This window comes from Salmo trutta, chromosome 35, assembly GCF_901001165.1.
Source record: "Salmo trutta chromosome 35, fSalTru1.1, whole genome shotgun sequence".
Lineage (NCBI taxonomy): Eukaryota > Metazoa > Chordata > Actinopteri > Salmoniformes > Salmonidae > Salmo > Salmo trutta.
The window spans coordinates 30,824,576-30,851,294 of NC_042991.1; the positions used below are offsets into that span (position 1 = coordinate 30,824,576).

General features: G+C 42.7%; 1 protein-coding gene across 1 annotated transcript in view; it reads left to right on the forward strand.

Moving 5' to 3' along the window:
* The window catches only part of LOC115175059 (glutamate receptor ionotropic, kainate 2), a 150,494-nt gene that overhangs the window by 61,483 nt on the left and 62,292 nt on the right, over window positions 1-26,719 (forward strand). Inside the window, exon 8 of the mRNA XM_029734217.1 lies at window positions 26,301-26,444. Within this exon, the coding sequence (XP_029590077.1) occupies window positions 26,301-26,444 (144 nt within the window). The remainder of the gene's footprint in view (window positions 1-26,300; window positions 26,445-26,719) is intronic.

The following is a 26,719-nucleotide window of genomic DNA, read 5'->3' on the forward strand; positions in this document are numbered from 1 at the left end:
TGAGCAACAGCTAGCGCCTCACCCAGTACATACAGATGGCAGGAGGGAGGGAGAGAGAGAGAGAGGGGGGGGGGGGAGGTAGAGGTAGAGAGAGAGGTGGGGAGGATGAAAAGGAGGGAAGTTGTACCACCCACAGAGAAAAGATGGAGGAAGTCACAGTCACAGCCACACGGTCACGCTCCTGTTAGCCGCGTTAGACTGGAACAAGCTGGGGATTTGGTATTGAGGTAGATTGCTGCCAAAATATTGTACATTGATTTTGGCAGTAAACTGCCTCCATAGTTTGGTGGGGGAGGAGGAAGAGGAGAGGTTGGGAGATTCTGGGTTTAAACACTACTCAATGCAGTCCCTACCCCTCCCTGGCACTTTTGTGGCCAATACTCTCCTTCCCTCCATCCTTCCATCCAAGGCCTTGGGCCCTCATGCAGCAACAGTTTTGAGGGAAATGGAACGCTGCGCTCCGGTTGCCATGGCAACGCACGCGCCGTGGCTCTCGGACTGTTGGGCTACACAACGGCGTTGTGGATGTGTTGGATCTCCAAACCGAGATAAGCTTCACACAGGGTTCTTTTCGGCCATTAAGGTCCCTGTGATGCGGGTCCTCTGATCCCAGTTGGCAGAGGAGAGCCTTTTCAAGTGAGCGACTGTGGAGAGAAGACACGCACTGCCCTGTGCCGGGCACCACCAGCTGGGCTTGGCAGAGCATCAACGTTATTAGCGGCACACGCACCATGCTCCAGAGAACCTTTGTGAGACGGAGTACAGACAGACAGAGAGAGAGAGAGAAAGAGAGAGAGCGAGAGAAAGAGAGAGACAGAGAGAGAAAGAGAGAGAGGGAGAGAGATATACAGTGAGGGAAAAAAGTATTTGATCCCCTGCTGGTTTTGTACGTTTGGCCACTGACAAAGAAATGATCAGTCTATCATTTTGATGGTAGGTTTATTTGAACAGTGAGAGACAGAATAACAAAAAAAAATCCAGAAAAACGCATGGCAAAAATGTTATAAAATGATTTGCATTTTAATGAGGGAAATAAGTTTTTGACCCCTCTGCAAAACATGACTTAGTACTTGGTGACAAAACCCTTGTTGGCAATCACAGATGTCAGACATTTCTTGTAGTTGGCCACCAGATTTGCACACATCTCAGGAGGGATTTTGTCCCACTCCTCTTTGCAGATCTTCTCCAAGTCATTAAGTTTTCGAGGCTGACGTTTGGCAACTCGAACCTTCAGCTCCCTCCACAGATTTTCTATGGGATTAAGGTCTGGAGACTGGCTAGGCCACTCCAGGACCTTAATGTGCTTCTTCTTGAGCCACTCCTTTGTTGCCTTGGCCGTGTGTTTTGGGTCATTGTCATGCTGGAATACCCATCCACAACCCATTTTCAATGCCCTGGCTGAGGGAAGGAGGTTCTCACCCAAGATTTGACGGTACATGGCCCCGTCCATCGTCCCTTTGATGCGGTGGAGTTATCCTGTCCCCTTAGCAGAAAAACATCCCCAAAGTATAATGTTTCCACCTCCATGTTTGACGGTGGGGATGGTGTTCTTGGGGTCATAGGCAGCATTCCTCCTCCACCAAACACGGCGAGTTGAGTTGATGCCAAAGAGCTCCATTTTGGTCTCATCTGACCACAACACTTTCACCCAGTTGTCCTCTGAATCATTCAGATGTTCATCGGCAAACTTCAGACGGGCATGTATATGTGCTTTCTTGAACAGGGGGACCTTGCGGGCGCTGCAGGATTTCAGTCCTTCACGGCGTAGTGTGTTACCAATTGTTTTCTTGGTGACTATGGTCCCAGCTGCCTTGAGATCATTGACAAGATCCTCTCGTGTAGCTCTGGGCTGATTCCTCACCATTCTCATGATCATTGCAACTCCACGAGGTAACATCTTGCATCGAGCCCCATGCCGAGGGAGATTGACAGTTCTTTTGTGTTTCTTCCATTTGCGAATAATCGCACCAACTGTTGTCACCTTCTCACCAAGCTGCTTGGCGATGGTCTTGTAGCCCATTCCAGCCTTGTGTAGGTCTACAATCTTGTCCCTGACATCCTTGGAGAGCTCTTTGGTCTTGGCCATGGTGGAGAGTTTGGAATCTGATTGATTGATTGCTTCTGGGGACAGGTGTCTTTTATACAGATAGGAGTACTCCCTTTAAGAGTGTGCTCTAAATCTCAGCTCGTTACCTGTATAAAAGACACCTGGGAGCCAGAAATCTTTCTGATTGAGAGGGGGTCAAATACTTATTTCCCTCATTAAAATGCAAATCAATTTATAACATTTTTGCCATGCGTTTTTCTGGATTTCTTTGTTGTTATTCTGTCTCTCACTGTTGAAATAAACCTACCATGAAAATTATAGACTGATCCTTTCTTTGTCAGTGGGCAAACGTACAAAATCAGCAGGGGATCAAATACTTTTTTCCTTTTTTCCTATATATATATATATATATATATATATCTCTATATATATATATATATAGAGAGAGAGATATATATAGATATATATATATATATATATAGAGAGAGATATATATATATATATATATATGTATATATATATGAGAGAGAGAGAGAGATATATATAGGTATATATATATATATATATATATATATATATATATATATATATAGAGAGAGAGAGAGAGAGAGAGAGAGAGAGAGAGAGAGAGAGAGATATATATATATAGAGAGAGAGAGAGAGATAGAGAGAGAGAAAATAAAAATAGAAACCATAGTCATCTTAGTATGCAGCACCAGGCAAACAGGTGTAACAAAAGACAGTGTCAAAGAGGATACCAAAGCATCCCCCCTCCCTTCACACACACACAAACACACACACTCCTCAAAGACAGTATATACGGAGAGTCATCCTTCTTCGTCTAAAGGAGTGTATGTGATGCTAGGTCTACAATGACTGGCCTAGAGCCATCATCAGCTCAGTAGCACAGTCACCCACTGACAGTCCTGACCCCCCCTCATCTTCCTCCATTCCTCCATCCCTTACTCCTCTCACCACCCGTAGGAGCAGCTAGTGTTATCATTGTCACGGTCATGGACAGAGTCTGGCTCCAGGGTCTCTTGTGATCAGCTGTTGTCCTTTGGGCTCTGGGGGGACTATTTGACACACACACACAACTCACACACAAGCAGGCTTACACAAATACAGAGTCATATGTGTACATACACACAAAAGCAGGCACCCAATAAGAAGACATACTCATGCAAGCAGACTTCCAAACAGAGACACACACACACAAGCTGCCCACTGCGTCGTGGGACCACAAATCTAATTATCTCTGTCTAGTTTGTTTACACTAAGAATTTAGTCAGGCCCACCTCCTGCCTGCTAGGTCCTCTCCCCCCCTGACTTTAGCAGATGTGGGTTTTTAGGAAGTCCACTAAACTATTGTGCAGAGGGAGAGGAGGAGAGGGAGAGGAGTAGTAGAGGGACAGGAGGAGGAGATGGACAGTAGAGGGAAAGGAGGAGAGGGAGGGCAGGAGAGGGAGAGGAGGAGGGGAGGAGAGGGAAAGGAAGAGAGGAAGAGAGAGATGGGGAGAGGGAGAGGAGGAGAGGGAGAGGAGGAGAGGGAGAGGAGGAGAGGGAGAGGGAGAGGAGGAGATGGAGAGGAGGAGAGGGAGAGGAGGAGATGGAGAGGAGGAGAGGGAGAGGAGGAGACTGGGAATAGATAGGGCACCTGCTAACTTCGCTAGGCTAGCTAAGCCTGACACGCAGGGTTAATTAATATGGAAGGGAGGGTTCATGGTTAAATGCCCTTCTTAATCAGAGACCGGCTGGGCAGCGTGGTGCTAAATGGGCAGAGGCCGCGGAAGTGGGCCTCACTGCCAATAACACACTGTCCCCGGAAGGGGCTGGAAGCGAGCTCTGGAATCTGGCAACCCCCTTTGTCTAACTCTGTCGAATGAATGAACGAGCAAACGAACACATGAGCTCTGTTCCTCGATGGCGCTCCTTGATTCACTCTCCCTCACAAAGTGCTCTTGGCCAATTTAACTCTCTCCCTTTCTCCCTCCCTCCCTCTTACTCTCCCTCTTCTCTCCATTTATCAGATTTAAATCCTTCATTTTCTTCCAGGTAACAGACATTGTTTTGTGGTCTTAAAAAATCCCCCAGACAGCAACAAAAGTGTGACTCTACCTATTACATAACGGAGCAGCCAGAGTTAGCTACCTGGAGTAGCCAGAGTTAACTACCTGGAGCAGCCAGAGTTAACTACCTGGAGCAGCCAGAGTTACCTACCTGGAGCAGCCAGAGTTACCTACCTGGAGCAGCCAGAGTTAACTACCTGGAGCAGCCAGAGTTAGCTACCTGGAGCAGCCAGAGTTAACTACCTGGAGCAGCCAGAGTTAACTACCTGGAGTAGCCAGAGTTAACTACCTGGAGCAGCCAGAGTTAGCTACCTGGAGCAGCCAGAGTTAGCTACCTGGAGCAGCCAGAGTTAGCTACCTGGAGCAGCCAGAGTTAACTACCTGGAGCAGCCAGAGTTAGCTACCTGGAGCAGCCAGAGTTAGCTACCTGGAGCAGCCAGAGTTAACTACCTGGAGCAGCCAGAGTTAACTACCTGGAGCAGCCAGAGTTAACTACCTGGAGCAGCCAGAGTTAGCTACCTGGAGCAGCCAGAGTTAGCTACCTGGAGCAGCCAGAGTTAGCTACCTGGAGCAGTCAGCGTTAGCTACCTGGAGCAGCCAGAGTTAGCTACCTGGAGCAGCCAGAGTTAGCTACGTGGAGCAGCCACAGTTAGCTACCTGGAGCTGCCAGAGTTAGCTACCTATGCAGAAGCCTACCTACAGTAGAGCAGTGGCCCCTATCATGTCAGAACAGGTCATGTATGTTAATCTATCGTGGCCGACCAAATCTTTTCCCTGCGTTTTTCCATGAGAGGGCTTTTAAACCTTGATTTCCCTATGTGGAGACCTCATTTCAGTAAGCAAGCAGGGAAAAACAATGAGAGACAATGAAAGAGAGGGAGGGCGGGATAGAAAGAGAGAGAGAGAGAGAGGAGGGGGAGAGAGAGGAAGAAAGAGAGGGAGGGCGGGAGAGAAAGAGAGAGAGGAGGGGGAGAGAGAGGAAGAAAGAGAGGGAGGGCGGGAGAGAAAGAGAGAGGAGGGGGAGAGAGAGGAAGAAAGAGAGGGAGGGCGGGCGGGAGAGAAAGAGAGAGGAGGGGGAGAGAGAGGAAGAAAGAGAGGGAGGGCGGGAGAGAAAGAGAGAGAGAGAAGGGAGAGAGAGGAAGAAAGAGAGGGAGAGCGGGAGAGAAAGAGAGAGAGGAGGGAGAGAGGAAGAAAGAGAGGGAGGGCGGGAGAGAAAGAGAGAGGAGGGGGAGAGAGAGGAAGAAAGAGAGGGAGAGCGGGAGAGAAAGAGAGAGAGGAGGGAGAGAGAGGAAGAAAGAGAGGGAGAGCGGGAGAGAAAGAGAGAGAGGAGGGGGAGAGAGAGGAAGAAAGAGAGGGAGAGCGGGAGAGAAAGAGAGAGAGAGAGAGGATGGGGAGAGAGAGGAAGAAAGAGAGGGAGGGCGGGAGAGAAAGGGAGAGAGCGAGCAAGCGAGCGAGGGAGAGGACAGAGAGAGAATGAAAGAGAGGGAGCGGGAGCAAAATTTAGAGGAGAGAAAGGGAAATTGTTGGCTGTAAAAAAACAACTCCTTCCTGTCACCCCAAGGCTGTTTCCACCAGAGCCAATGGGGAGAGAGCTCTCGCCTCCTCTGTTATCTGCTAACAACTCTGAAACAGATCTGACATTCTCCATAAATCACATTCATCACATGAGTCATGTCATATCAACAGTCTTTTGACATTCAGAACAACAGCATGCTATGTACTCTCAACGAGAAAATGTCACCGTGACATGTTTAGAAATAGAACAGGGGTAGAAAGAGATAAGTCCTAGAGAAGATTCTACTCAAACTACGTAATTACACTTTACTTACTAGAGAACCATCAAGTCTCAGCAAGGACATGTTCACTGTGACATGTTTAAAAATAGAAACGGCTATTCTAGAATAGCCATAGGAATAAATAGCCTAGACATTTTGAAAGATCGTTCCTAATGTCACTGAGACATATTTAAAAATAGAATAGATATAGAAAAAGAGAAGCTAGACAAGATACTTCTCATTAGGAGGAGTATGAGGAAATGCCACTGTCAATGTCTAGAAGTAATAATTTAATATACATAGAAATAGATCCCCTAGACAAGATTCTTCTCATTAGGAAGTGTATCAGGAAATGCCACTGTGTCACTGTCTAGAAATAAAAATATAATAAAAAAAAGAAATATATCACCTAGACAAGATTCTTCGCATTAGGAAGACTGTTCGCATTGTTTTCATCGAGCTATATGCTAAAAACACAGCAATTTTTTTAATAAACCTTCAAGTAATAATCACCTTATTAATCACCTTATTAATGAGCCACTTTTACCATAAACCTTATAATAATACCCTACTTCCTGAGTCCTCTATGCTTTTCCCGGTTTGCGTTTCCTCTGTACACAGTAGTATACGGTGTTGAGCGTACACTCACTCCCCACCAAGGTAGGACCGACAGTGCCTTAAAAAAATATTCATACTCCTTGACACTTTGTTGTGTTACAACCTGAATTCAAAATTGATTCAAATGTTTTTTTTCTCTCACCCATGTAGTCACAATACCCCATAATGACTAAATGAAAACATGTTTTTAGAATTTTTTTGAAACGTATTGAAAAGGAAATACAGAAATATTTAATTTACATAGGTATTCACACCCCCAGAGACAATACATTGAAGAAGCATCTTTGGCAGTGATTACAGCTGTGAGTCTTTCTGAGTAAGTCTCTAGGAACTTTTCACACCTTGATTGTGCAACATTTATCCATTATTCTTTTCTAAAATCTCCAAGTTCTGTGAAATTGGTTGTTGATCATTGCTAGACAACCATTTTCAGGTCTTGCCATAGATTTTCAAGTAGATTTAAGTCAAAACTGAAACTCAGCCACTCAGAACATTCACTGTCTTCTTGGTAAGAAACTCCAGTTTATATTTGGCCTTGTGTTTTATGTTATTGTCCTGCTGAAAGGTGAATTCATCTCCCAGTGTCTGGTGGAAAGCAGACTGACCCAGATTTATCCTGTGTTTAGCTCCATTCTGTTTCATTTTTCAACTGAAAAACTCCCCAGTACTTAATGATTACAAGCATGCCCATAACATGATTCAGCCACCACCATGATTGAAAATATGGAGAGTGGTACTCAGGAATGTATTGTATTGTATTTGCCCGAAACATAACACTTTGTATTCAGGACAAAAAGTTACATTTTGCAGTATTATTTTTGTGCTTTGTTGCATGTTTTGGAATATTTTTATTCTGTACAGGTTTCCTTATTTTCACTCTGTCAATTAGGTTAGTATTGTAGAGTAACTACAATGTTGTTGATCCTCAGTTTTCGCTAGCGTCCCACCCACCGTGCACACTATTCAACAGCCAGTGAAAAATCAGAGCGCCAAATTCGAAAACAACAAAATGTCATAATTAAAATTTCTCAAACATACAACTATTTTACACCATTTTATAGATAAACATCTCCTTAATCCAACCACGTTGTCCGATTTCAAAAAGGCTTTACGGCGAAAGCATAAAGTTAGATTATGTTAGGACAGTACATAGACAAAAAATTACACACAGCCATTTTCAATGCAAGGACAAGCGTCACCAAAAGCAGAAAACCAGCTAAAATTATGCACTAACCTTTGACAATCTTCATCAGATGACACTCCTAGGACATTATGTTAGACAATACATGCATTTGTAGTTCTGTCAAGTTCATATTTACAGTCGTATGAAAAAGTTTGGGCACCCCTGACATTTTCCATGATTTCCATTTATAAATAATTGGGTGTTTGGATCAGAAATTTCATTTTGATCTATCAAATAACTGATGGACACAGTAATATTTCAGTAGTGAAATGAGGTTTATTGAATTAACAGAAAATGTGCAATATGTATCAAAACAAAATTAGACAGGTGCATAAATTTGGGCACCCCAACAGAAAAATCACATCAATATTTAGTAGAGCCTCCTCTTGCTAAAATAACAGACTCTAGACGCTTCCTATAGCCTCTAATGAGTGTCTGGATTCTGGATGAAGGTATTTTGGACCATTCCTCCTTACAAAACATCTCCAGTTCAGTTAGGTTTGATGGTTGCCGAGCATGGACAGCCCGCTTCAAATCATCCCACAGATTCTCAATGATATTCAGGTCTGGGGACTGGGATGGCCATTCCAGAACATTGTACTTGTTCCTCTGCATAAATGCCCGGGTAGATTTTGAGCAGTGTTTATGGTCGTTGTCTCTTTGAAATATCCAGCCCCGGCGTAACTTCAACTTTGTGACTGATTCTTCAACATTATTCCCAAGAATCTGCTGGTATTGAGTGGAATCCATGCTACCCTCAACTTTAACAAGATTCCCAGTACCGGCACTGGCCACACAAATCCCCACAGCATGATGGAACCCCCACCAAATTTTACTGTGGGTAGCAAGTGTTTTTCTTGGAACGCTGTGTTCTTTTGCCACCATGCATAACGTCCCTTGTTATGACCAAATAACTCAATCTTTGTTTCATCAGTCCACAGCACCTTATTCCAAAATGAAGCTGGCTTGTCCAAATGTGCGTTTGCATACCTCAAGCGACTCTGTTTGTGGCGTGTGTGCAGAAAAGGCTTCTTCCGCATCACTCTCCCATACAGCTTCTCCTTGTGCAAAGTGCGCTGAATTGTTGAACGATGCACAGTGACACCATCTGCAGCAAGATGATGTTGTAGGTCTTTGGAGGTGGTCTGTGGGCTGTTTTTGACTGTTCTCACCATCCTTTGCCTTTGCCTCTCCAATATTTTAGTTGGCCTGCCACTTCTGGCCTTAACTGTGCCTGTGCCTGTGGTCTTCCATTTCCTCACTATGTTCCTCACAGTGGACACTGACAGCTTACATCTCTGTGATAGCTTTTTGTAGCCTTCCTCTAAACCATAAGGTTAAACAATCTTTGTTTTCAGGTCATTTGAGAGTTGTTTTGAGACGTTGCCACTCTTCAGAGGAGAGTCAAAGAGAACAACAACTTGCAATTGGCCACCTTAATGAGCTCACCAAACCAATTGTGTGTTCCAATTAATCAGTGCTAAGTAGTTTCAGGAATTCAAATCAACAGAATGACAAGGGTGCCCAAATTTTTGCATAGCCTATTTTTCACATCTGATTTAATTTCATACATCTTAATATTGCTACACTAAAAATCGTTGTCTGGACAATACCCCAGTACTCAGCTTTTATTAGAAAATGAATGGCATGCCACTGTGATCATTTTCTGTGACAACAGAGTAAATTATTATGCAGCCTCAGAGTGGTGCCCAAACTTTTTCATACGACTGTATATCCAAAAAACCCATTTTACATTGGCGCGTGACGTTCAGAAAATATATTTCCCCCAAAACTGCCGGTGAATAAGCACAACAATTTACAAAAATACTCATTATAAACGTTGATAAAATATTAAACTGTTATTCAAAGAATTATAGATTAACATCTCCTGAATGCAACCGCATTGACAGATTTCAAAATAACTTTACTGGGAAAGCACACTTTGCAATAATCTGAGTACTGCGCTCAGAAAAATACATCAGGCAATTACAGATACCTGCCATTTTGGAGTCATCTAAATGCATAAATAGCATTAGAAATATTCACTTACCTTTAATAATCTTCATCAGAAGGCACTTCCAGGAATCCCAGGTCCACAATAAATGTTGTTTTGTTCGATAAAGTTCATAATTTATGTCCAAATAACTCCATGTTGTTCGCGCGTTCAGTAAGCTACTCAAAATGTAGGACGCACGAGGAAAATGTCACGACGAAAAGTCAAAAAAAGTTATATTTACGTTCGTTCAAACATGTCAAACGTTGTATAGCATCAATCTTTAGGGCCATTTTAACGTGAAACTTCAGTAATATTCCAACCGGACGATTCCATTGTCTTGAAAAAATGTTTTGGAACACAGCTAACTCTCACGTGAATGTGCGCCAATGAACTGATGTCCTTCCCTGGGTCAACAACTTCCAACTTCCTTTGTTGGCTCTCTGTTCACCATAGAAGCCTCAAACAACGTTCTAAAGACTGTTGACATCTAGTGGAAGCCTTAGGAAGTGCAAAATGAACCCTAGCTCACTGTGTGTTAGATAGGCAATCACTTGAAAAAACTACAGGCACCAGATTTTCATTTCCTGGTTGTATTTTTCTCAGGTTTTTGCCTGCCATATGAGTTCTGTTATACTCACAGACACCATTCAAACAGTTTTAGAAACTTCAGAGTGTTTTCTATCCAAATCTACTAATAATATGCATATTCTAGTTTATGGGCCAGAGTAGTAACCTGTTTAAATTGGGTACGTTTTTCATCCGGCCGTGAAAATACTGCCCCCTAGCCCAGACAGGTTAAAGTGTAATTAATAACTTCACCATGCTCAAAGGTATATTCAATGTCAGATTTTTATATTTTTAACCATCTACCAATAGGTGCCCTTCTTTGGGAGGCATTGGAAAACCTCCCTGGTCTTTGTGGTTGAATCTGTGTTTGAAATTCACAGCTCAACTGAGGGCTCTTACAGATAATTGTATGTGTGTGGTACAGAGATGAGATAGTCAATAAAAATGCATGTTAAACACTATTATTGTGCACAGAGTGAGTCCAGGTGTCACGACTTCCGCCGAAGTCGGTCCCTCTCCTTGTTCGGGCGGCGTTCGGCGATCGACGTCACCGGTCTTCTAGCCATCGCCGCTCCACCTTTCATTTTCCATTTGTTTTGTCTTGGTTTTCCGCACACCTGGTTCACATTCCCTCATCTGACCTAATGTATATTACCCTCTGTTCCCCCCATGTCTGTGTGTGGAATTGTTTGTGTGTTACATGTGATTCGCATCAGGCTGGTTTGCGCTGGGTATGTGTTTGACCCGTGTGTTTTGTTTATTGTACCGTTTGTGTACTTTGGGCGTTATCGCTGTTTTCCTTGGGCATGAATAAAGTGCGCCTGTTATCACTCAACTCTGCTCTCCTGCATCTGACTTACCTTCAACCAGTTGCACACGTCGTGACACCAGGCAACTTGTTATGTGACTTGTTAATCACATTTGTACTCCTGAACATATTTAGGCTTAAAAAAGAGGTTGAGGCATTTCAGCTTTTCATTTTTTAGGAATTTTCGAAAAAAATGTTTTAACATAATTCCACTTTGACATTATGGGGTATTGTGTATAGGACAGTGACAAAAAACCCCATCTCAATTTAATCAATTTTACATTTCAGGCTGTAACACAACAAAATGTGGAAAAAGTCAAGGTGTGTGAATACTTTCTGAAGGCTCTGTATCAATGTGAATAAGTTCGGCAATGATCTCATTAGTGTTAATCAGATGTATATGATATGTATAAACACAAACACACACACACACACCATTATACAGTAATTCTCACATACACACAAACACACACACGGGGCAGGAGGGGGTCATGTCAGAAATGATGGAATTATGCACCCAGGTGTGGACTGGGTGAGAATACTGATGTGGTGGAGGAGGATGGGGGATGCAGACACACACACACACACACACACACACACACACACACAGACACACACACACACACACACACACACTGAGGGCTCGTCTCACAAGCTAACCCCACATGCCTCATCTGTCTTAGTCACATGGAGTTTCCTCATTTGGAGCAGGGGAAATACAAAACCCCACAGAGCTGGCTGACAAGAGTGTGTGTGTGTTAGTGTGTGTTTGTGTGTGTTTGTGAACAGTATATGTGTCTGTGGACGTGTTTAACTATTCTTGTGGGGACCACATTTTGTTAGACCCCACAAGGTCAAATGCTATTTCTAGGGGGTTTAGGGTTAAGGTTAGAATTAGTGTTAGGGTTAGAATTACGTTAAGGGTTAGGAGCTAGAGTTAGTTTTAGGGTTAGGAGCTTAGGGTTAGGGTTAGTTTTAGGGTTAGGAGCTAGGGTTAGGGTTAGTTTTAGGGTTAGGAGCTAGGGTTAGGGTTCGTTTTAGGGTTAGGGTTGGGGTTGGGAGCTAGGGTTAGGTTTAGTATTAGGGTTAGGTTTAGGGTTAAGTTTAGGGTAATGGAAAGGGTTAGGATTAGGGTAAGGGTAAGAGTATGGGTTAGGGTTAGGGTAGGGGGTAGGGTTAGGGAAAATATGATTTTGAATGGGACTGAATTGTGTGTGTCCAGAAGGTTACCTGTACAGGACTGTGTGTGTGTGTGTGTGTGTGTGTGTGTGTGTGTGTGTGTGTGTGTGTGTGTGTGTGTGTGTGTGTGTGTGTGTGTGTGTGTGTGTGTGTGTGTGTGTGGCTCTAGAAAGGGCAAAGTACAAATTGTACATTTGTATTAGTCAGTAAAATGTCTTGTTTTGGAGAGCTGTAAAATGAATAGTGTCTGTGCCCCAAATGGCACCCTATTCTCTACATAGTGATCTACTGTTAACCAGAGCCCCGAGTAGTGGACTATGTAGGGAATAGGGTAGTGCACTATGTAGGGAATAGGGTCGTGGACTATGTAGGGAATAGGGTAGGGCACTATGTAGGCAGTAGGGTAGTGGACTATGTAGGGAATAGGGTAGTGCACTATGTAGGCAATAGGGTAGTGGACTATGTAGGGAATAGGGTAGTGGACTATGTAGGGAATAGGGTAGTGCACTATATAGGGAATAGGGTAGTGGACTATGTAGGGAATAGGGTAGTGCACTATGCAGGGAATAGGGTGCCATTTGGCACGCCACCAGCATGCTCAGTTCAGTTTCTGACAGGGACAGTGGGTCTTGGAAAAACGTAGGACAAGGGATGGAGAGAGAGAGACAGAGAGAGAGAGAGAGAGAGAGAGAGAGAGAGAGAGAGAGAGAGAGAGAGAAGGAAAGAGAGAGAGAGAGAGAGAGGGAAGGAAGGAAGGATGGAAAGAAGGAACGAGAGAGAGAGAGAGAGAGAGAGAAGGAAGGAAAGAGAGAAGGAAGGAAAGAGAGAGAGGGAAGGAAAGAGAGAGAGAGAGAGAGAGAGAGAGAGAGAGAGAGAGAGAGAGAGAGAAGGAAAGAGAGAGAGAGAGAGACTGAAGATAGGCCTATCGTTCTTAATTCCTGGCATGGTTTCCTTTAATCCAAATGTTGATAGACATGCAGACAAATGTCTTAATGCAGGGAAGGGAAATAGCCTTCTATTTTGGAGTCATAAAAACAATTGTTGAATAAATGGTTATTTGGCAGGTCACGGATCGGCTCTCGGAACACTTCTGGGTTTCAGAATAAAATCTGTCCTGATGTCGGATATCGGGTAGGGCTCAGCATTTATGTGGTCGGCGCGGGTGGGTGCGACTCAATAAAACTAACCCGTGCTGTGCAGGACTCTAGATCAGAGTAGATGTTCACACTCATCCCTTCCTCATCCCTTCCCCTTCCCTAAACTCATCCCTTCCTCATCACTTCCTCATCCCTTCCTCCTCCCTTCCTCTTCCCTTCCTCATCCCTTCCTCCTCCCTTCCTCCTCCCTTCCTCATCCCTTCCTCATCCCTTCCTCCTCCCTTCCTCATCCCTTCCTCTTCCCTTCCTCTTCCCTTCCTCCTCCCTTCCTCCTCCCTTCCTCCTCCCTTCCTCATCACTTCCTCTTCCCTTCCTCATCCCTTCCTCCTCCCTTCCTCATCACTTCCTCTTCCCTTCCTCATCACTTCCTCATCACTTCCTCATCCCTTCCTCCTCCCTTCATCTTGGGAGAGCTGAACAAGGTGTAATGAGCTGAATCCTATAAGAGAGAGTGAAAGAGGAAGAGAGAGAGAAAAGGAAATAGAGAGAGAGAGAGAGAGAGAGAGAGAGAGAGAGAGAGAGAGAGAGAGAGAGAGAGAGAGAGAGAGAGGCATTTTAGAGACACAAATCCCCCAGACATGCTAGCCTCACCCAAACATAGGAAATTATGCCAAAGCCCCAGGAAGTCCCCAAAATGGCTGTCTAGTTGTTTATCCTCAGTGGGAACAGCCAAGAAACCATAGTCCCATTGAAACGGTAGACCCAAGCCAAGACTGGTTACACTGCACTGAGGAAACTCTGCGCTATAACTGGAAACTGGCTAATCAGGTTTGAATTAATTGAATTCCCATTGGCCCCATCGGTGAGTGACGTGAGCTTATATGAGAGCATTGCATTGTCTGCTCAGCTATTCTATTGATATGTCCACGGATGGAAGCATTACGCAAAAGGAGGGACACGTTTTCCCAGGACTTTGAGCCATGCACTGATGTGTGTCTGTGTTGTATCATGAAACATTTGGAACAACTTCGAAATTTGACGTTTGAGAAACATGGATGAACGTCTAATTCTGACGTGAGATTGTGAGAGCTTGTTGGCAAAAAGAGAGTGGAGGAGAGATAAAGAGACAGAGAGAATAAAATAATTGCTGTCACAGAGGTACAGAGAGAGAGAGAGACAGACAGAGAGAATGAAAGAATTGCTGTCACAGAGGTACAGAGAGAGAGAGGGAGGAAGCTACTGTACATAGGCACATAAAAAGAGAGAAAGATTAGTGAAACAAGCAGAACAAAGGATGGGGTTGGGTCGTATCTAGCTAGCGTTATTCTAAACCTCTCTCTCTCCTCGCTGTGCCTCTGTGTCCCCAGTGGGCCACATCAGCATTTAAAGGGCCCCACAGAACCTCATAGCAAGGCTCTCTGTAATATATATCAATATTGCTCCTGGATTGTTTTTAATCTGAATGCAATCATCTGCGAGAGATATGACCCATCATCTCTAATTTTTTCCTCACAATCCTGAATAAATCCCAAATTACACCCTATCGTTTACATAGTGCACTACTTTTGGCCAAGGCCCATATGGCTCAGGGAACAATGTAGGGAATAGGGTGTCATTTGTGATGCAAAAGATGTCTTTCTCATCTCGCTTGATGTCGTGTTTTTTTTCTTCCACCACAGAGATGGATATAAAGATATGACAGCATCTTGGCCTCCCGAGTGGCACAGTGGTCTAAGGCACTGCATCGCAGTGCTAGCTGTGCCACTAGAGATTCTGGGTTTGAGTCCAGGCTCTGTCGCAGCTGGCCGCGACCGGGATACACATGGGGCGGCGCACAATTGACCCAGCGTCGTCCGGGTTAGGGGAGGGCTCCTAGCGACTCTTGTGGCAGGCCGGGCGCAGTGCACGCTGACACGGTCACCAGGTGTACGGTGTTTCCTCTGACACATTGGTGAGGCTGGCTTCAGGGTGAAGTGGGCATTATGTCAAGAAGCAGTGCGACTTGGTTGGGTTGTGTTTCAGAAGACACACGGCTCTCGACCTTCGCCTCTCCTGAGTCCGTACGGGAATTGCAGCAATGAGACAAGACTGTAAATACCAATTGTACACCATGAAATTGGGGAGAAAAAGGGGTAAAAAAAAAAGATACGACAGCATCATGTGAATGTCTAAATGATCACAGGAATCTGTAAAATACAAGACGTCACAGAGGACAGTTTACATCTACTGTAGTTATACATCTATCAATAACCACATATCTATAGATTATACACTGAGTGTACAAAACGTTAGGAAAAAGGTTTTAGCAAATTAAAATAAACAACATACACTACACTAGAATATACACAGCAAAGTCATTTGCTAATAGAACACCATCAAGTAAGCATTTTACATCACACACCTACAGTTGAAGTCAGAAGCTTACATACACTTAGGTTGGAGTCATTAAAACTAGTTTTTCAACCACTCCACAAATTTATTGTTAACAAACTATAGTTTTGGCAAGTCAATTAGGACATTTACTTTGTGCATGACACAAGTCATTTTTCCAACAATTGTTTACAGACAGATTATTTCACTTATAATTCACTGTATCACAATTCCAGTGGGTCAGAAGTTTACGTACATTGACTGTGCCTTTAAACAGCTTGGAAAATTACAGAAAATGATGTCATGGCTTTTTAAGCTTCTGATAGGCTAATTGACATAATTTCAGTCAATTGGAGGTGTACATGTGGATGTATTTCAAGGCCTACCTTCAAACTCAGTGCCTCTTTGCTTGACATCATGGGAAAATCAAAAGAAATCAGCCAAGACCTCAGAAACAAAAGTTGTAGACCTCCACAAGTCTGGTTCTTATTTGGGAGCAATTTCCAAATGCCTGAAGGTACCACATTCATCTGTACAAACAATAGTACACAAGTATTAACACCATGGGACCACGCAGCTGTCATACCGCTCAGGAAGGAGACGCGTTCTGTCTCCTAGAGATGAATGTACTTTGGTGCGAAAAGTGCAGATCAATCCCAGAACAACAGCAAAGAACCTTGTGAAGATGCTGGAGGAAACAGGTACAAAAGTATCTGTATCCACAGTAAAACGAGTCCTATATCGACATTACCTGAAAGGCCGCTCAGCAAGGAAGAAGCCACTGCTCCAAAACCGCCATAAAAAAGCCAGACTATGGTTTGCAACTGCACATGGGGACAAAGATCATACTTTTTGGAGAAATGTTTTCTGGTATGATGAAACAAAAATAGAACATTTTGGCCATAATGACCATTGTTATGTTTGGAAGAAAAAGGGGGAGGCTTGCAAGCCGAAGAACATCATCCCAACCATGAAGCACGGGGGTGGCAGCATCATGTTGTGGGGGTGCTTTGCTGCAGGAGGGACTGGTGTACTTCACAAAATAGATGGCAAAATTACGTGGAAATATTGAAGCAACATCTCAGACATCAGTCAGGAAGTTATGCCATAATGACCATCGTTATGTTTGGAGGAAAAAGGGGGAGGCTTGCAAGCCGAAGAACACCATCCCAACCGTAAAGCATGGGGATGGCAGCATCATGTTGTGGGGGTGCTTTTCTGCAGGAGGGACTGGTGCACTTCACAAAATAGATGGCATCATGAGGAAAGGAAATTATGTGGATATATTGAAGCAGCATCTCAAGACATTAAAGCTTGGTCGCAAATGGGTCTTCCAAATGGACAATGACCCCAAGCATACTTCCAAAGCTGTGGCAAAATGGCTTAAGGACAACAAAGTTAAGGTATTGGAGTGGCCATCACAAAGCCCTGACCTTAATCCTATAGAAAATTTGTGGGCAGAACTGAAAAAGTGTGTGCGAGCAAGGAGGCCTAAAAACCTGACTCAGTCACACCAGCTCTGTCAGGAGGAATGGGCCAAAATTCACCCAACTTATTGTGGGAAGCTTGTGGAAGGCTACCCGAAACGTTTTACCCAAGTCAAACAATTTAAATGCAATGCTACCAAATATTAATTGAGTGTATGTAAACTTCTGACCCACTGGGAATGTGATGAAAGAAATAAAAGCTGAAATAAATTATTCTTTCTACTATTATTCTGACATTTCACATTCTTAAAATAGTGGTGGTGATCCTAACTGACCTAAGACAGGGAATTTTTACTAGGATTAAATATCAGGAATTGTAAAAACTGAGTTTAAATGTATTTGACTAAGGTGTATGTAAACTTCCGACTTCAACTGTCCATCATATTCAACAGTTTAGAGATTTCTGAGGCAGCTACTTTCCATGGCTTTATTCATACGGGCAGTGGATAACTCCAACATAATTATGTCCTGAAAGTATGCTATCCATTTCCTTATATGGTGGTGGCAACCAGCATTGAACAACGAGTTTTTGGGCAGCAGTCAACCCAGCCAGCCAAACTTTTCACTGTTTCTCATTCAGCTGCATTCTCAACAGCGGAATTGGTTCTGGGGTACAGTTTCATCAATCATGTCAGAGAGAATATACTGTACAACACTTTCCTCCAAAACTCATAAACCTCTTTAGCTCTACCTGCCTTAGAGGTAGAGCTAAAGGCTCTAGTGACAGAATGTATAACGTTGAGGATAGGCCATCCCCTTGTCGCCATCCCCGAAAAATAGGGAAGGGACCTGAGGGTATGACAATACTAGACACCATAGCAACAGGGTTAGCATATAACACACTAACCATTTTGGTCAAATTATTTTCCCAAAATGGCAGCCCACAAGTACTGCCATTCAAGCCTGTTAAAAGTATTTCTCAGCATCTATTGTAGAGACAGCACAGCACACGGTGTGTCCAATTGTTGTGTGTCATGTATTACCTGCATTAATCGTCTGACATTGTCAGCTGCAAGGCGACCTCTCATAAAACCTGACTGGTACATCTGAATCATTTTACGCAAATAACTTTCCATCCGTAACGCCAACATTTTTTAATACAATTTTTGTTCAGAATTAATTAAAGATATTGTACGATAAGTTGCACAATCTGTGTGATCTTTACCTTTCTATGGCAGTAGATAGATTAATGCAGAGTTAGTATGCTTATGAAAAAAATACCTTCTCGATGGCTGAATGAATTGACTCCAATAATACTGGTCCTAAAATGCCCCAAAAATATAGTAACAGTTGAGGTGGAATGCCATCCGGTCCAGGTGATTTACCCTTTTTAGCACCTTTCAGTGCTGACTCCAGTTCCTCTAATGAGATTGGTCGGCCCAGATCCACAGATTGCTTCTCCTCCAATACGGGCAAATCAAGATTATCTAAAAACTGCATTTGTCTGGTTCAAACTGGATAGAAGATGTGTATAACTCCTGGTAAAAAGACTGAAATGTTGCATTCATTTCCTGTGGATCAGAAAGTAAGCCTTTAGATGGGGATTGAATAGATTCTATAGAAGTACAAGATTCACTTTTTACATTTTAAGACTAGAAGCCTGCTTGGTTTGCTCCCATTAAAAAGAATAGTTCTGCCTCACTCTATGCATGATGAACTCAGCTCTCCTCCTTAATAAATCATTCAGTTTCAGTTTAACCACCCTCAAATCATTGCTGACATTATTAGAGTAATTCTTTTTCAGATTCTGTTCAAGTCATTAAAAATGTTTCTCCGATAACTTGATTCTGTGATTCCTGGCTTTATTGAGCTGAGATGCAAAATATATGATGTGAAGTCTCTGATAAACCCTTTAGTACCCATTCATGTAAACCTTGGGTCCTCTACAGAGTCCTTGTTTTCTGCTAAGAATTCCACTACTTTAGCTTGAAATTGGGCCACATACAATTTGTTTTGAAGAAGGGTCATATTAAAACGCCAAAGTTTTGTTTTAGTCACCTTAAAGCTCACATCCACTTGGGTAACCAGGGTATTATGCTCTGAAAGAGTCACAGGCAATATTTGTATTTTAGAAGTGGGACATCATTTATAAAAATGTCTTATTTTTTTCAGTCGGATAAACACTCCAAACAGCCTACACGACCGCTTGGAGGCGTCCGCATGGTCCTAATGCACACTGTTGCCTCGTTTTATATCACATTCCAATGATAAAACTGGGGTGGACATAAATGCAATTTCAGACTGTGTTTCTGAGAAGCGTGACATCCACACAACGTAGCTATGTAGGTCTCCAGAACTTGGGCCTATCCCTCCTAAATAAAATCTATTCCAATCAGGTTATCCAAACAAAATAACTAAAAAGCAGAAAAAAATTGAAGGCGATATAACCAAGAGAAATGACACTTGTGAAGCTGTGCAGCCAAACTTGAAAATAAAACCTGGCTACAGTGGTTTAGGGAAATAGGGACACAAAGAAATGGTTCATGTTAATCACCCAAAAAGCTAGCAACAACAACCCCTACTAATCACGTTCCAACTTCAACATACCTTAAATATCAATAAAACGTTAGGTAGTCCAATGATTGCTGCAAATCCAGGGGTTCAAAGAGTGAAGACATTACCATATTTTATTACATCTGGTACTTAATAATAATAATTAAATCAAATCAAGCATCCAAAATAAAGTCAACAGTTTGAACTAGCCCCCAGCTCCAGCTAGCCAGCTAATGTTAATCCTTAGTTCCAACAATGAGGGAAAGCATACTTCATTTTCCGACCCGGTAGTAGGATAAGTTCCTGTCCAAAACCAAAGATAGATCAGAGTTGAGTAGTCAACTAAACGTTAGCTAGCCGCTTAGCTGTATCTTTAGCTCCCAGTTGCTCCTGTTTCATTCTGGGACTCCATGTCATCCTGCAGCTCAATATTAGGAAGGTATTCTTCATGTCTTGTATGTTGCTTCTGATCATAGGGAATAAGACTAGGACAAAGCGAGTGATGGGAGCTTGAAGACAGCTAGAGTTAGAGTTAGGAAAATGTATTTAAGTGACACTCCACAATGATACAATAATACAAAATACAACATTTTTATTTAAACCACATTGTGGACTGTTCAAATGGAATTTTGAGACACTAAAAACAGGTTTTGGTGCAGGCATTTACATTATTGTTACCTAAACCAATTACACATCATTTATTATTTTCATTTTCACGACCGTAAAAATGTGTATTTTGTCTGGACAGCTGACAAAAAAATATCATCCTTTAATTTCGTTGTTTAACCTACACTAAAGGAAGGCATGAGTTTCAGTTTCAATGGAACCATTGTTACAAAAAGTACAGACACGTTTATCTAGGGGAGTGTTTGTGTATCGACCAGTTTCAATAGCGAGAGACGCCACTCCACATCCACAATTTACAAAAGAGCTTTGATATGGATGAAACGATACGTACAGAGGATTCTGTAACAACAGGTCATTTAAAAGGCAGTGGGTGCTCAGATTGTCACTTTCAGGTTAGTCTATCAGCTGGTATCACTTTAGTTCATTGCTCTCTAATAAAAGTGCTGATTCAAAAGCAATACGGTCATTTCTAGAATACACTGTCTGTTATCAGTGAACTGAGTCATATGGATGGAGTTAAAAAGCATTTGACATGGTAAAGCCTTTGACATGGTTTACACAAAAACATTGTTGCAGTTGCAACAGCACTAGCCCATAAAAATGCACGTTTACATACTGTACGGGGCGGGGCGGGGCGGGGCAGGGCAGGGCAGGGCAGGGCAGGGCAGGGCAGGGCAGGGCAGGGCAGGGCAGGGCAGGGCAGGGCAGGGCAGGGCAGGGCAGGGCAGGGCAGGGCAGGGCAGGGCAGGGCGGCAGGTAGCCTAGTGGTTAGAGCGTTGCACTTGTTACCGAAAGGTTGCAAGATCAAATCCCCGAGCTGACAAAGTAAAAATCTGTTGTTCTGCCCCTGAACAAGGCAGTTAACCCACTTTTCCTAGGCTGTCATTGAAAATAAGAATTTGTTCTTAACTGACTTGCCTAGTAAAATAAAGGTAAAAAAATTAGGCAAGCTGCAAAAATACCGAGCCACTGCCGTAGAGTTTTCCAGCAATGTGATTGTGACCACTCATAAACACAGTCCCCCCCCCTCTCCCCACACACACCAGCAAACAAGCAAACAAACACATAGGGCCAACAAAGGGACATACATATTGACAGGCTGTGTAGATAACACTGACCTCTCTCAAAGCTCTGGGGATAAAAGAATCAACAGGGATGCTACAGAGGAGAGATGGACAGATGAATATCAGATCATCTGATCTGGACTTTGACACCAGAGGGCTCAAACTCCAAAGCAACGCTGACAGTGGAAGACTGGCAGGGGGCTGAATGCTGACTCTCTCACTCTCTCTTTTTACCCCATCCTTTCCATCTCTTTTCCTCCCTTTTCTCTCTCCTCATATCTCTGCCCTTCTGTCTTTCTCGCTCTCTGTCTCTCCCTCCTTCCCTCCCCCTCTATTGCTATTGCTCCCTCCTTCCCCCTATCTCTCTCCCTCCGCCTCTCTCCTCTCTTCTCGAACTGTCTGTCAGATAACACATGGGATTCTTTGTGCCCATAGAGATAAACTAGAAAAGGAGAGTAGCAGAGTTGTGCCGAGGCTGAGACGACTCCCTGCTGTTCACCCCAGCCTTCTGCCTGACCCTCCTCTGACAGATCCATTTACACTGACAGCTCCAAGGAGCTACGCCCTCAATAGCTTCAGTTAAATTGGAGTTTGGAAGTGGATGATTTCAATAGTTCATATGATATGGTAGAGGCAGGAGGGAAATATCTAAACGGGATCCTTGGGACGTCCCAACTGACGCCACCCCATTGAATTTGACATTTAAAATGGTTAAGGTAAGGGTTAGGGCTAGGTTTAGGTAAGGGATATAGTTAAGGTTAGGGGGTTAGGGTAAGGGTAGGGTTATGGTTTATCATGTATAAAATGAAATTAGACACGATAAAGGTTAGTTAGCACTAAACCCAACAGCACTTTTCAAAAAACAAGGGAGAGCATAGATGTCATGTAAAGAATAATCTGTATTCAGAAATTATTCAGCTAGCATTCAGAATCAAACCAGAATTCCCTGAAATCAATACGCTCAGTCTCTGAATCACAAATGAAAATGATAAATCACATATTTGTTTTAGTTCAGAAACAATGTCTGTCTTCCAATGAAAGTAACTGTTCAATTCAGTTCCTTCCAAAACCACCAAGAAATCACAAATAAGCAAACATCCAAATAATCCAGCTGTGAGAAATGAAACAAGTATTGATTTGTCCTCTTCACTTGATAGTCTTCATAATAATCCAAAGGAATGAAAAGTCCACAGAGAAACTCCCCCAAACATATAAGTAGGCCTTTTTTAAACTATACTGTAAACGCTTTTTTTAAACTATACTGTAAACGCTTTTTTAAACTATACTGTAAACTTCAAGGCTTTTAAAACTACACTGTAAATCCCAAGGTTTTTATAAACTACACTGTTGACACCAAGGTTTTTTTTAAATACACTGTAAACCCCAAGATTTCTTAAACTATACAGTAAACCCCAAGGCTTTTTAAACCTGCACTGTAAACCCCAAGGCTTTTTAAACTATACAGTAAACCCCAATATTTCTTAAACTATACAGTAAACCCCAATATTTCTTAAACTATACAGTAAACCCCAATATTTCTTAAACTATACTGTAAACCCCAAGCTTTCTTAAACTATACAGTAAACCCCAAGCTTTCTTAAACTATACTGTAAAACCCAAGGCTTTCTTAAACTATACTGTAAACCCCAAGCTTTCTTAAACTATACAGTAAACCCCAAGGCTTTTTAAATATACTGTAAACCCCAAGCTTTTTTAAACTATACTGTAAACCCCAAGCTTTTTTAAACTATACAGTAAACCCCAAGGCTTTTTAAACTGCACTGTAAATCCCAAGTCAATGCAGTGTGCTCTACTGCAGGTAGATTTTTGGAATTGTTTTGAATATCTGTGTTTTTGCATGATTGATTGATTTATCTTATGCTACACAAAGATAAATAAAATCAATTTCAAACGTAACTAATCCAATAATTTAATTAGCTTTATGCACCCGTAACTGAAATGGTCGTTTCAGTTTAATTGGCGTAGGTAGTCTCCTCACACTGTTTGTAACCCTGGCAGTCATTATGAATGCAGGTTGCGGGTGAAGAGAATTTACAACTGTTGAATATCTTAACTCTGGCTGGATTCCAATAGGAATTACACATCATTTTGGAAGCCAGCATAATGTAACTTGCAGGTAGGGTTGCAAAATTCTGGTAAATGTCCCTGATTTTCTAGAAATCCCTATTGGAAAGAAGTTTGCAACCCAACTTGCAAGCCTGATGTGGCCTGTAAACCATGAGTTTCATGGCCACTGTATTCGGTTAAAGCTAGGCCTCAAAATAAGGCCTTATGAGATCTTTAATGTATTGTCATAAAGAGTGTAACTATAATGATAACATTCGCCTAGGAACTCAGTGAAGGCCACAGGACTGAAAACAAATACAGTCATGGGTGGTAACTCTACAAGTCACTCAGAAAGGCACACTTGGAAATTATATTGGAGGCATGGCTTAGTGGGTGCGTGACTCAAAATGTTTACGCTGATACAACTCAAATCTGGACCCCCTACAGCACAGGTGTCAAACTAATTTCACAGAGGGCAGAGTGTCTGTTGGTTTTCGCTCCGCCCTCCATACTGGATTGATGAATTAAGGTCACTAATTAGTAAGGAACTCCGCTCACCTGGTTTTCTAGGTCTTAATTGAAAGGAAATAACAAAAACCTGCAGACACTAGGCCCTCCCTGGAATGAGTTTGACACCCCTGCCCTGCAAGATCACAGTGACTCTATCGGTTTGATTAATGACTACAAAATCATTTTAAGAAGTAACTGTACTCAGATATAGTAAGTGCAATGGGTTTCCTCAGAAGTTTTGAGTAATGACAGCACATTAGAGTTTACACTGTATAAACAGTTTCCTAGTTACAAAACTGTCTGACTACAACCTGTAGACAAGATGGCTTCCTTCCACTCAAACCAGGAAGTGAATATGGGTGTGGCTATGGAGTGCCTGGGTTGGAACTCACAACATATATTCATAACAAGTAATCATAACACCTTCCGACTGGGCACAGACGTCATTTCAACATCTAGTTTTGATTTAGTTTTGGTTGAGTTGTCAACTAATGTCAATTCAACGTAAAATCAACAAACATTTTAACCATGTCATTGGATTTAAGTTAAAAGTTAGGTGAAAAAAAATAAGATATTCCCTTACGTTGATGACTTTTTGAAAATCCAATCAGTTTTCCACATCGATTCAACTTCCTTGCATATCATTTATGTTGTTGAAATGACATAGAAATTCAATCAGTTTTTGCCCAGTGGGTTGTTGGTTACAAAGTCTACTTCAGCCCTAAAAAGATACGCACCACAAATCTGGAAATCACATGGTGCTTCTCTCTTCCATTCATTTTAGATTGAGGCGTACAGCTGGATTGAAAAACTATAATTTTGGAGTGTCATGTTGTCACTTTAAATATCAAGATGAAATCAGACACAACCATCCTGATTTGGTCCCACAATCAGACAAGATCATATTTACAATAGCACATCATTTACCTCTGTAGTGTATCTCCCCATCTAGGAGGATACACGGACAAAGTATTACTCAGAGAGGGAACATGATAGCGTGCCCACATTGCATGTACTTAGTGTGTCGTTTTGGAGTGGAGCTGACTGACACTGTAGCCCATGTGCCATCTGCAGCAGCGCCCGCTCTGCCCTCGCTCTCCAGGGAGTGGGCACAGCTATCAGGAGCCATTAGTCTCCACGGTTACAGGCTGACCGGCCAAAGAGAGCCTCTCTCATTGGATGCGACACCGACTGGGCTATTCTAAAGGCTGTCGTTGGCTGGATATTCTTCATTCTCTAGTCTCTCTCTAGTACTGAGAGATAGTCCTCCAAAAGATATGCAGAGGGAAGTGGATGATTCAGACGTTCTTTTTTTTTCTTCTTGTTTACTCATGTTACACATTTGCAGCTAAGAGCTGAATTGCAGTGAACTGTATACAGTACATAGCCCATGCAGTCCTACAATTTATTTAAATTATCCAGGTTGCCCACAAGACATGTGGCTGGAAGCACAAGAATACAGTACTTTCATTATGATGCAGTGTATTTGACGATGTCATTCGCTCATGTCCCTCTCACTTAAATAGATTTATGATTCAGTGAATGTAATGGAATCATTTGCTGATGGAATAAGTGTGTCATTATGTTTCTTGAGGGATGCTTCAAGTTGTCATAATGTTCCAGCTACATCACAATACCAAGGGAACCCATCAATTATTGGCTTTTATGAAGTATAAGTATTCGGACATCATAATGGCCTCGATGAAGTAGGCCTACGGGCACTTGCAGACAAAAGCGACAGGCGTGGTGGCCCATTAATTTTCAATGAACCAAATTCTATCCAGAAGGAGCGATTGGAGGTGCTCGGGCCCTTGGAAGCTGCTCAGCCGAGGCGGAGAAAATAGGATACTGCTCTCTTTTCTGAAGCGGTGCCATCTTTGTTGAGCAGGACCAGTTAACTTTCCACTCTAGCAAATCATTGTTTTGTAATCTATTTTGGGGTTTATGATTTGTGTTGCATGTAAATACTTTTTTTATGCATGCTTATGATGTTATAGCGATTCACTTTTCGCACATCGATAATATTTGTTTATTTAGTTGCTATGGTCACCGTCGACTGTCGCCCTTGTGTATGAAGGCACTAGCCACTTTGACTAGAGGGACAAGTGGGTACTCAGTGAACATCCACAGCCCATAGCTCTGTGTCTGCACAGCTCTTAATAATGATCCGATGTCATAATGCCTCATATGATGTAATCATGCTCTGACATAACAATGCTCTTTATTTTGATGTAACCTTTTACACAGGTTGTCTCATGGAGATTTAATCAAATCTCTTTTGCAAGAGAGACCTTTTGTGTCGTGATGTAATAATGCTCTGACATCACAACTACCTCTGTGCAGACGGACGCAGCGCTGATGTTCGACGCGGTGCACGTTGTGGCTGTGGCGGTGCAGCAGTCGCAGCAGATCACCGTCAGCTCGCTGCAGTGCAACCGCCATAAACCCTGGCGCTTCGGTGCGCGCTTCATCAGCCTCATCAAAGAGGTACCGTAGTGCAAAATGTTAAAGTTTCATTGACATACAGTATATGATGAATTAAGTGACTATGACTTCATGCAATCAAGCCATACTGTGTGCTGTAGTAGCATATACAACGTAAAATATACAGAGTATCTTTCATATATGCCTCCTAGTCTCTTCAATTCATTTGAATCCATGCCCTTTGAGACAGCTTTACATGTAAAGCGCTGTGTACACATATTATTCATTCTATTGCGCTGTAGCATTGTCAACACATACTGTACATGTTTGGCATGACA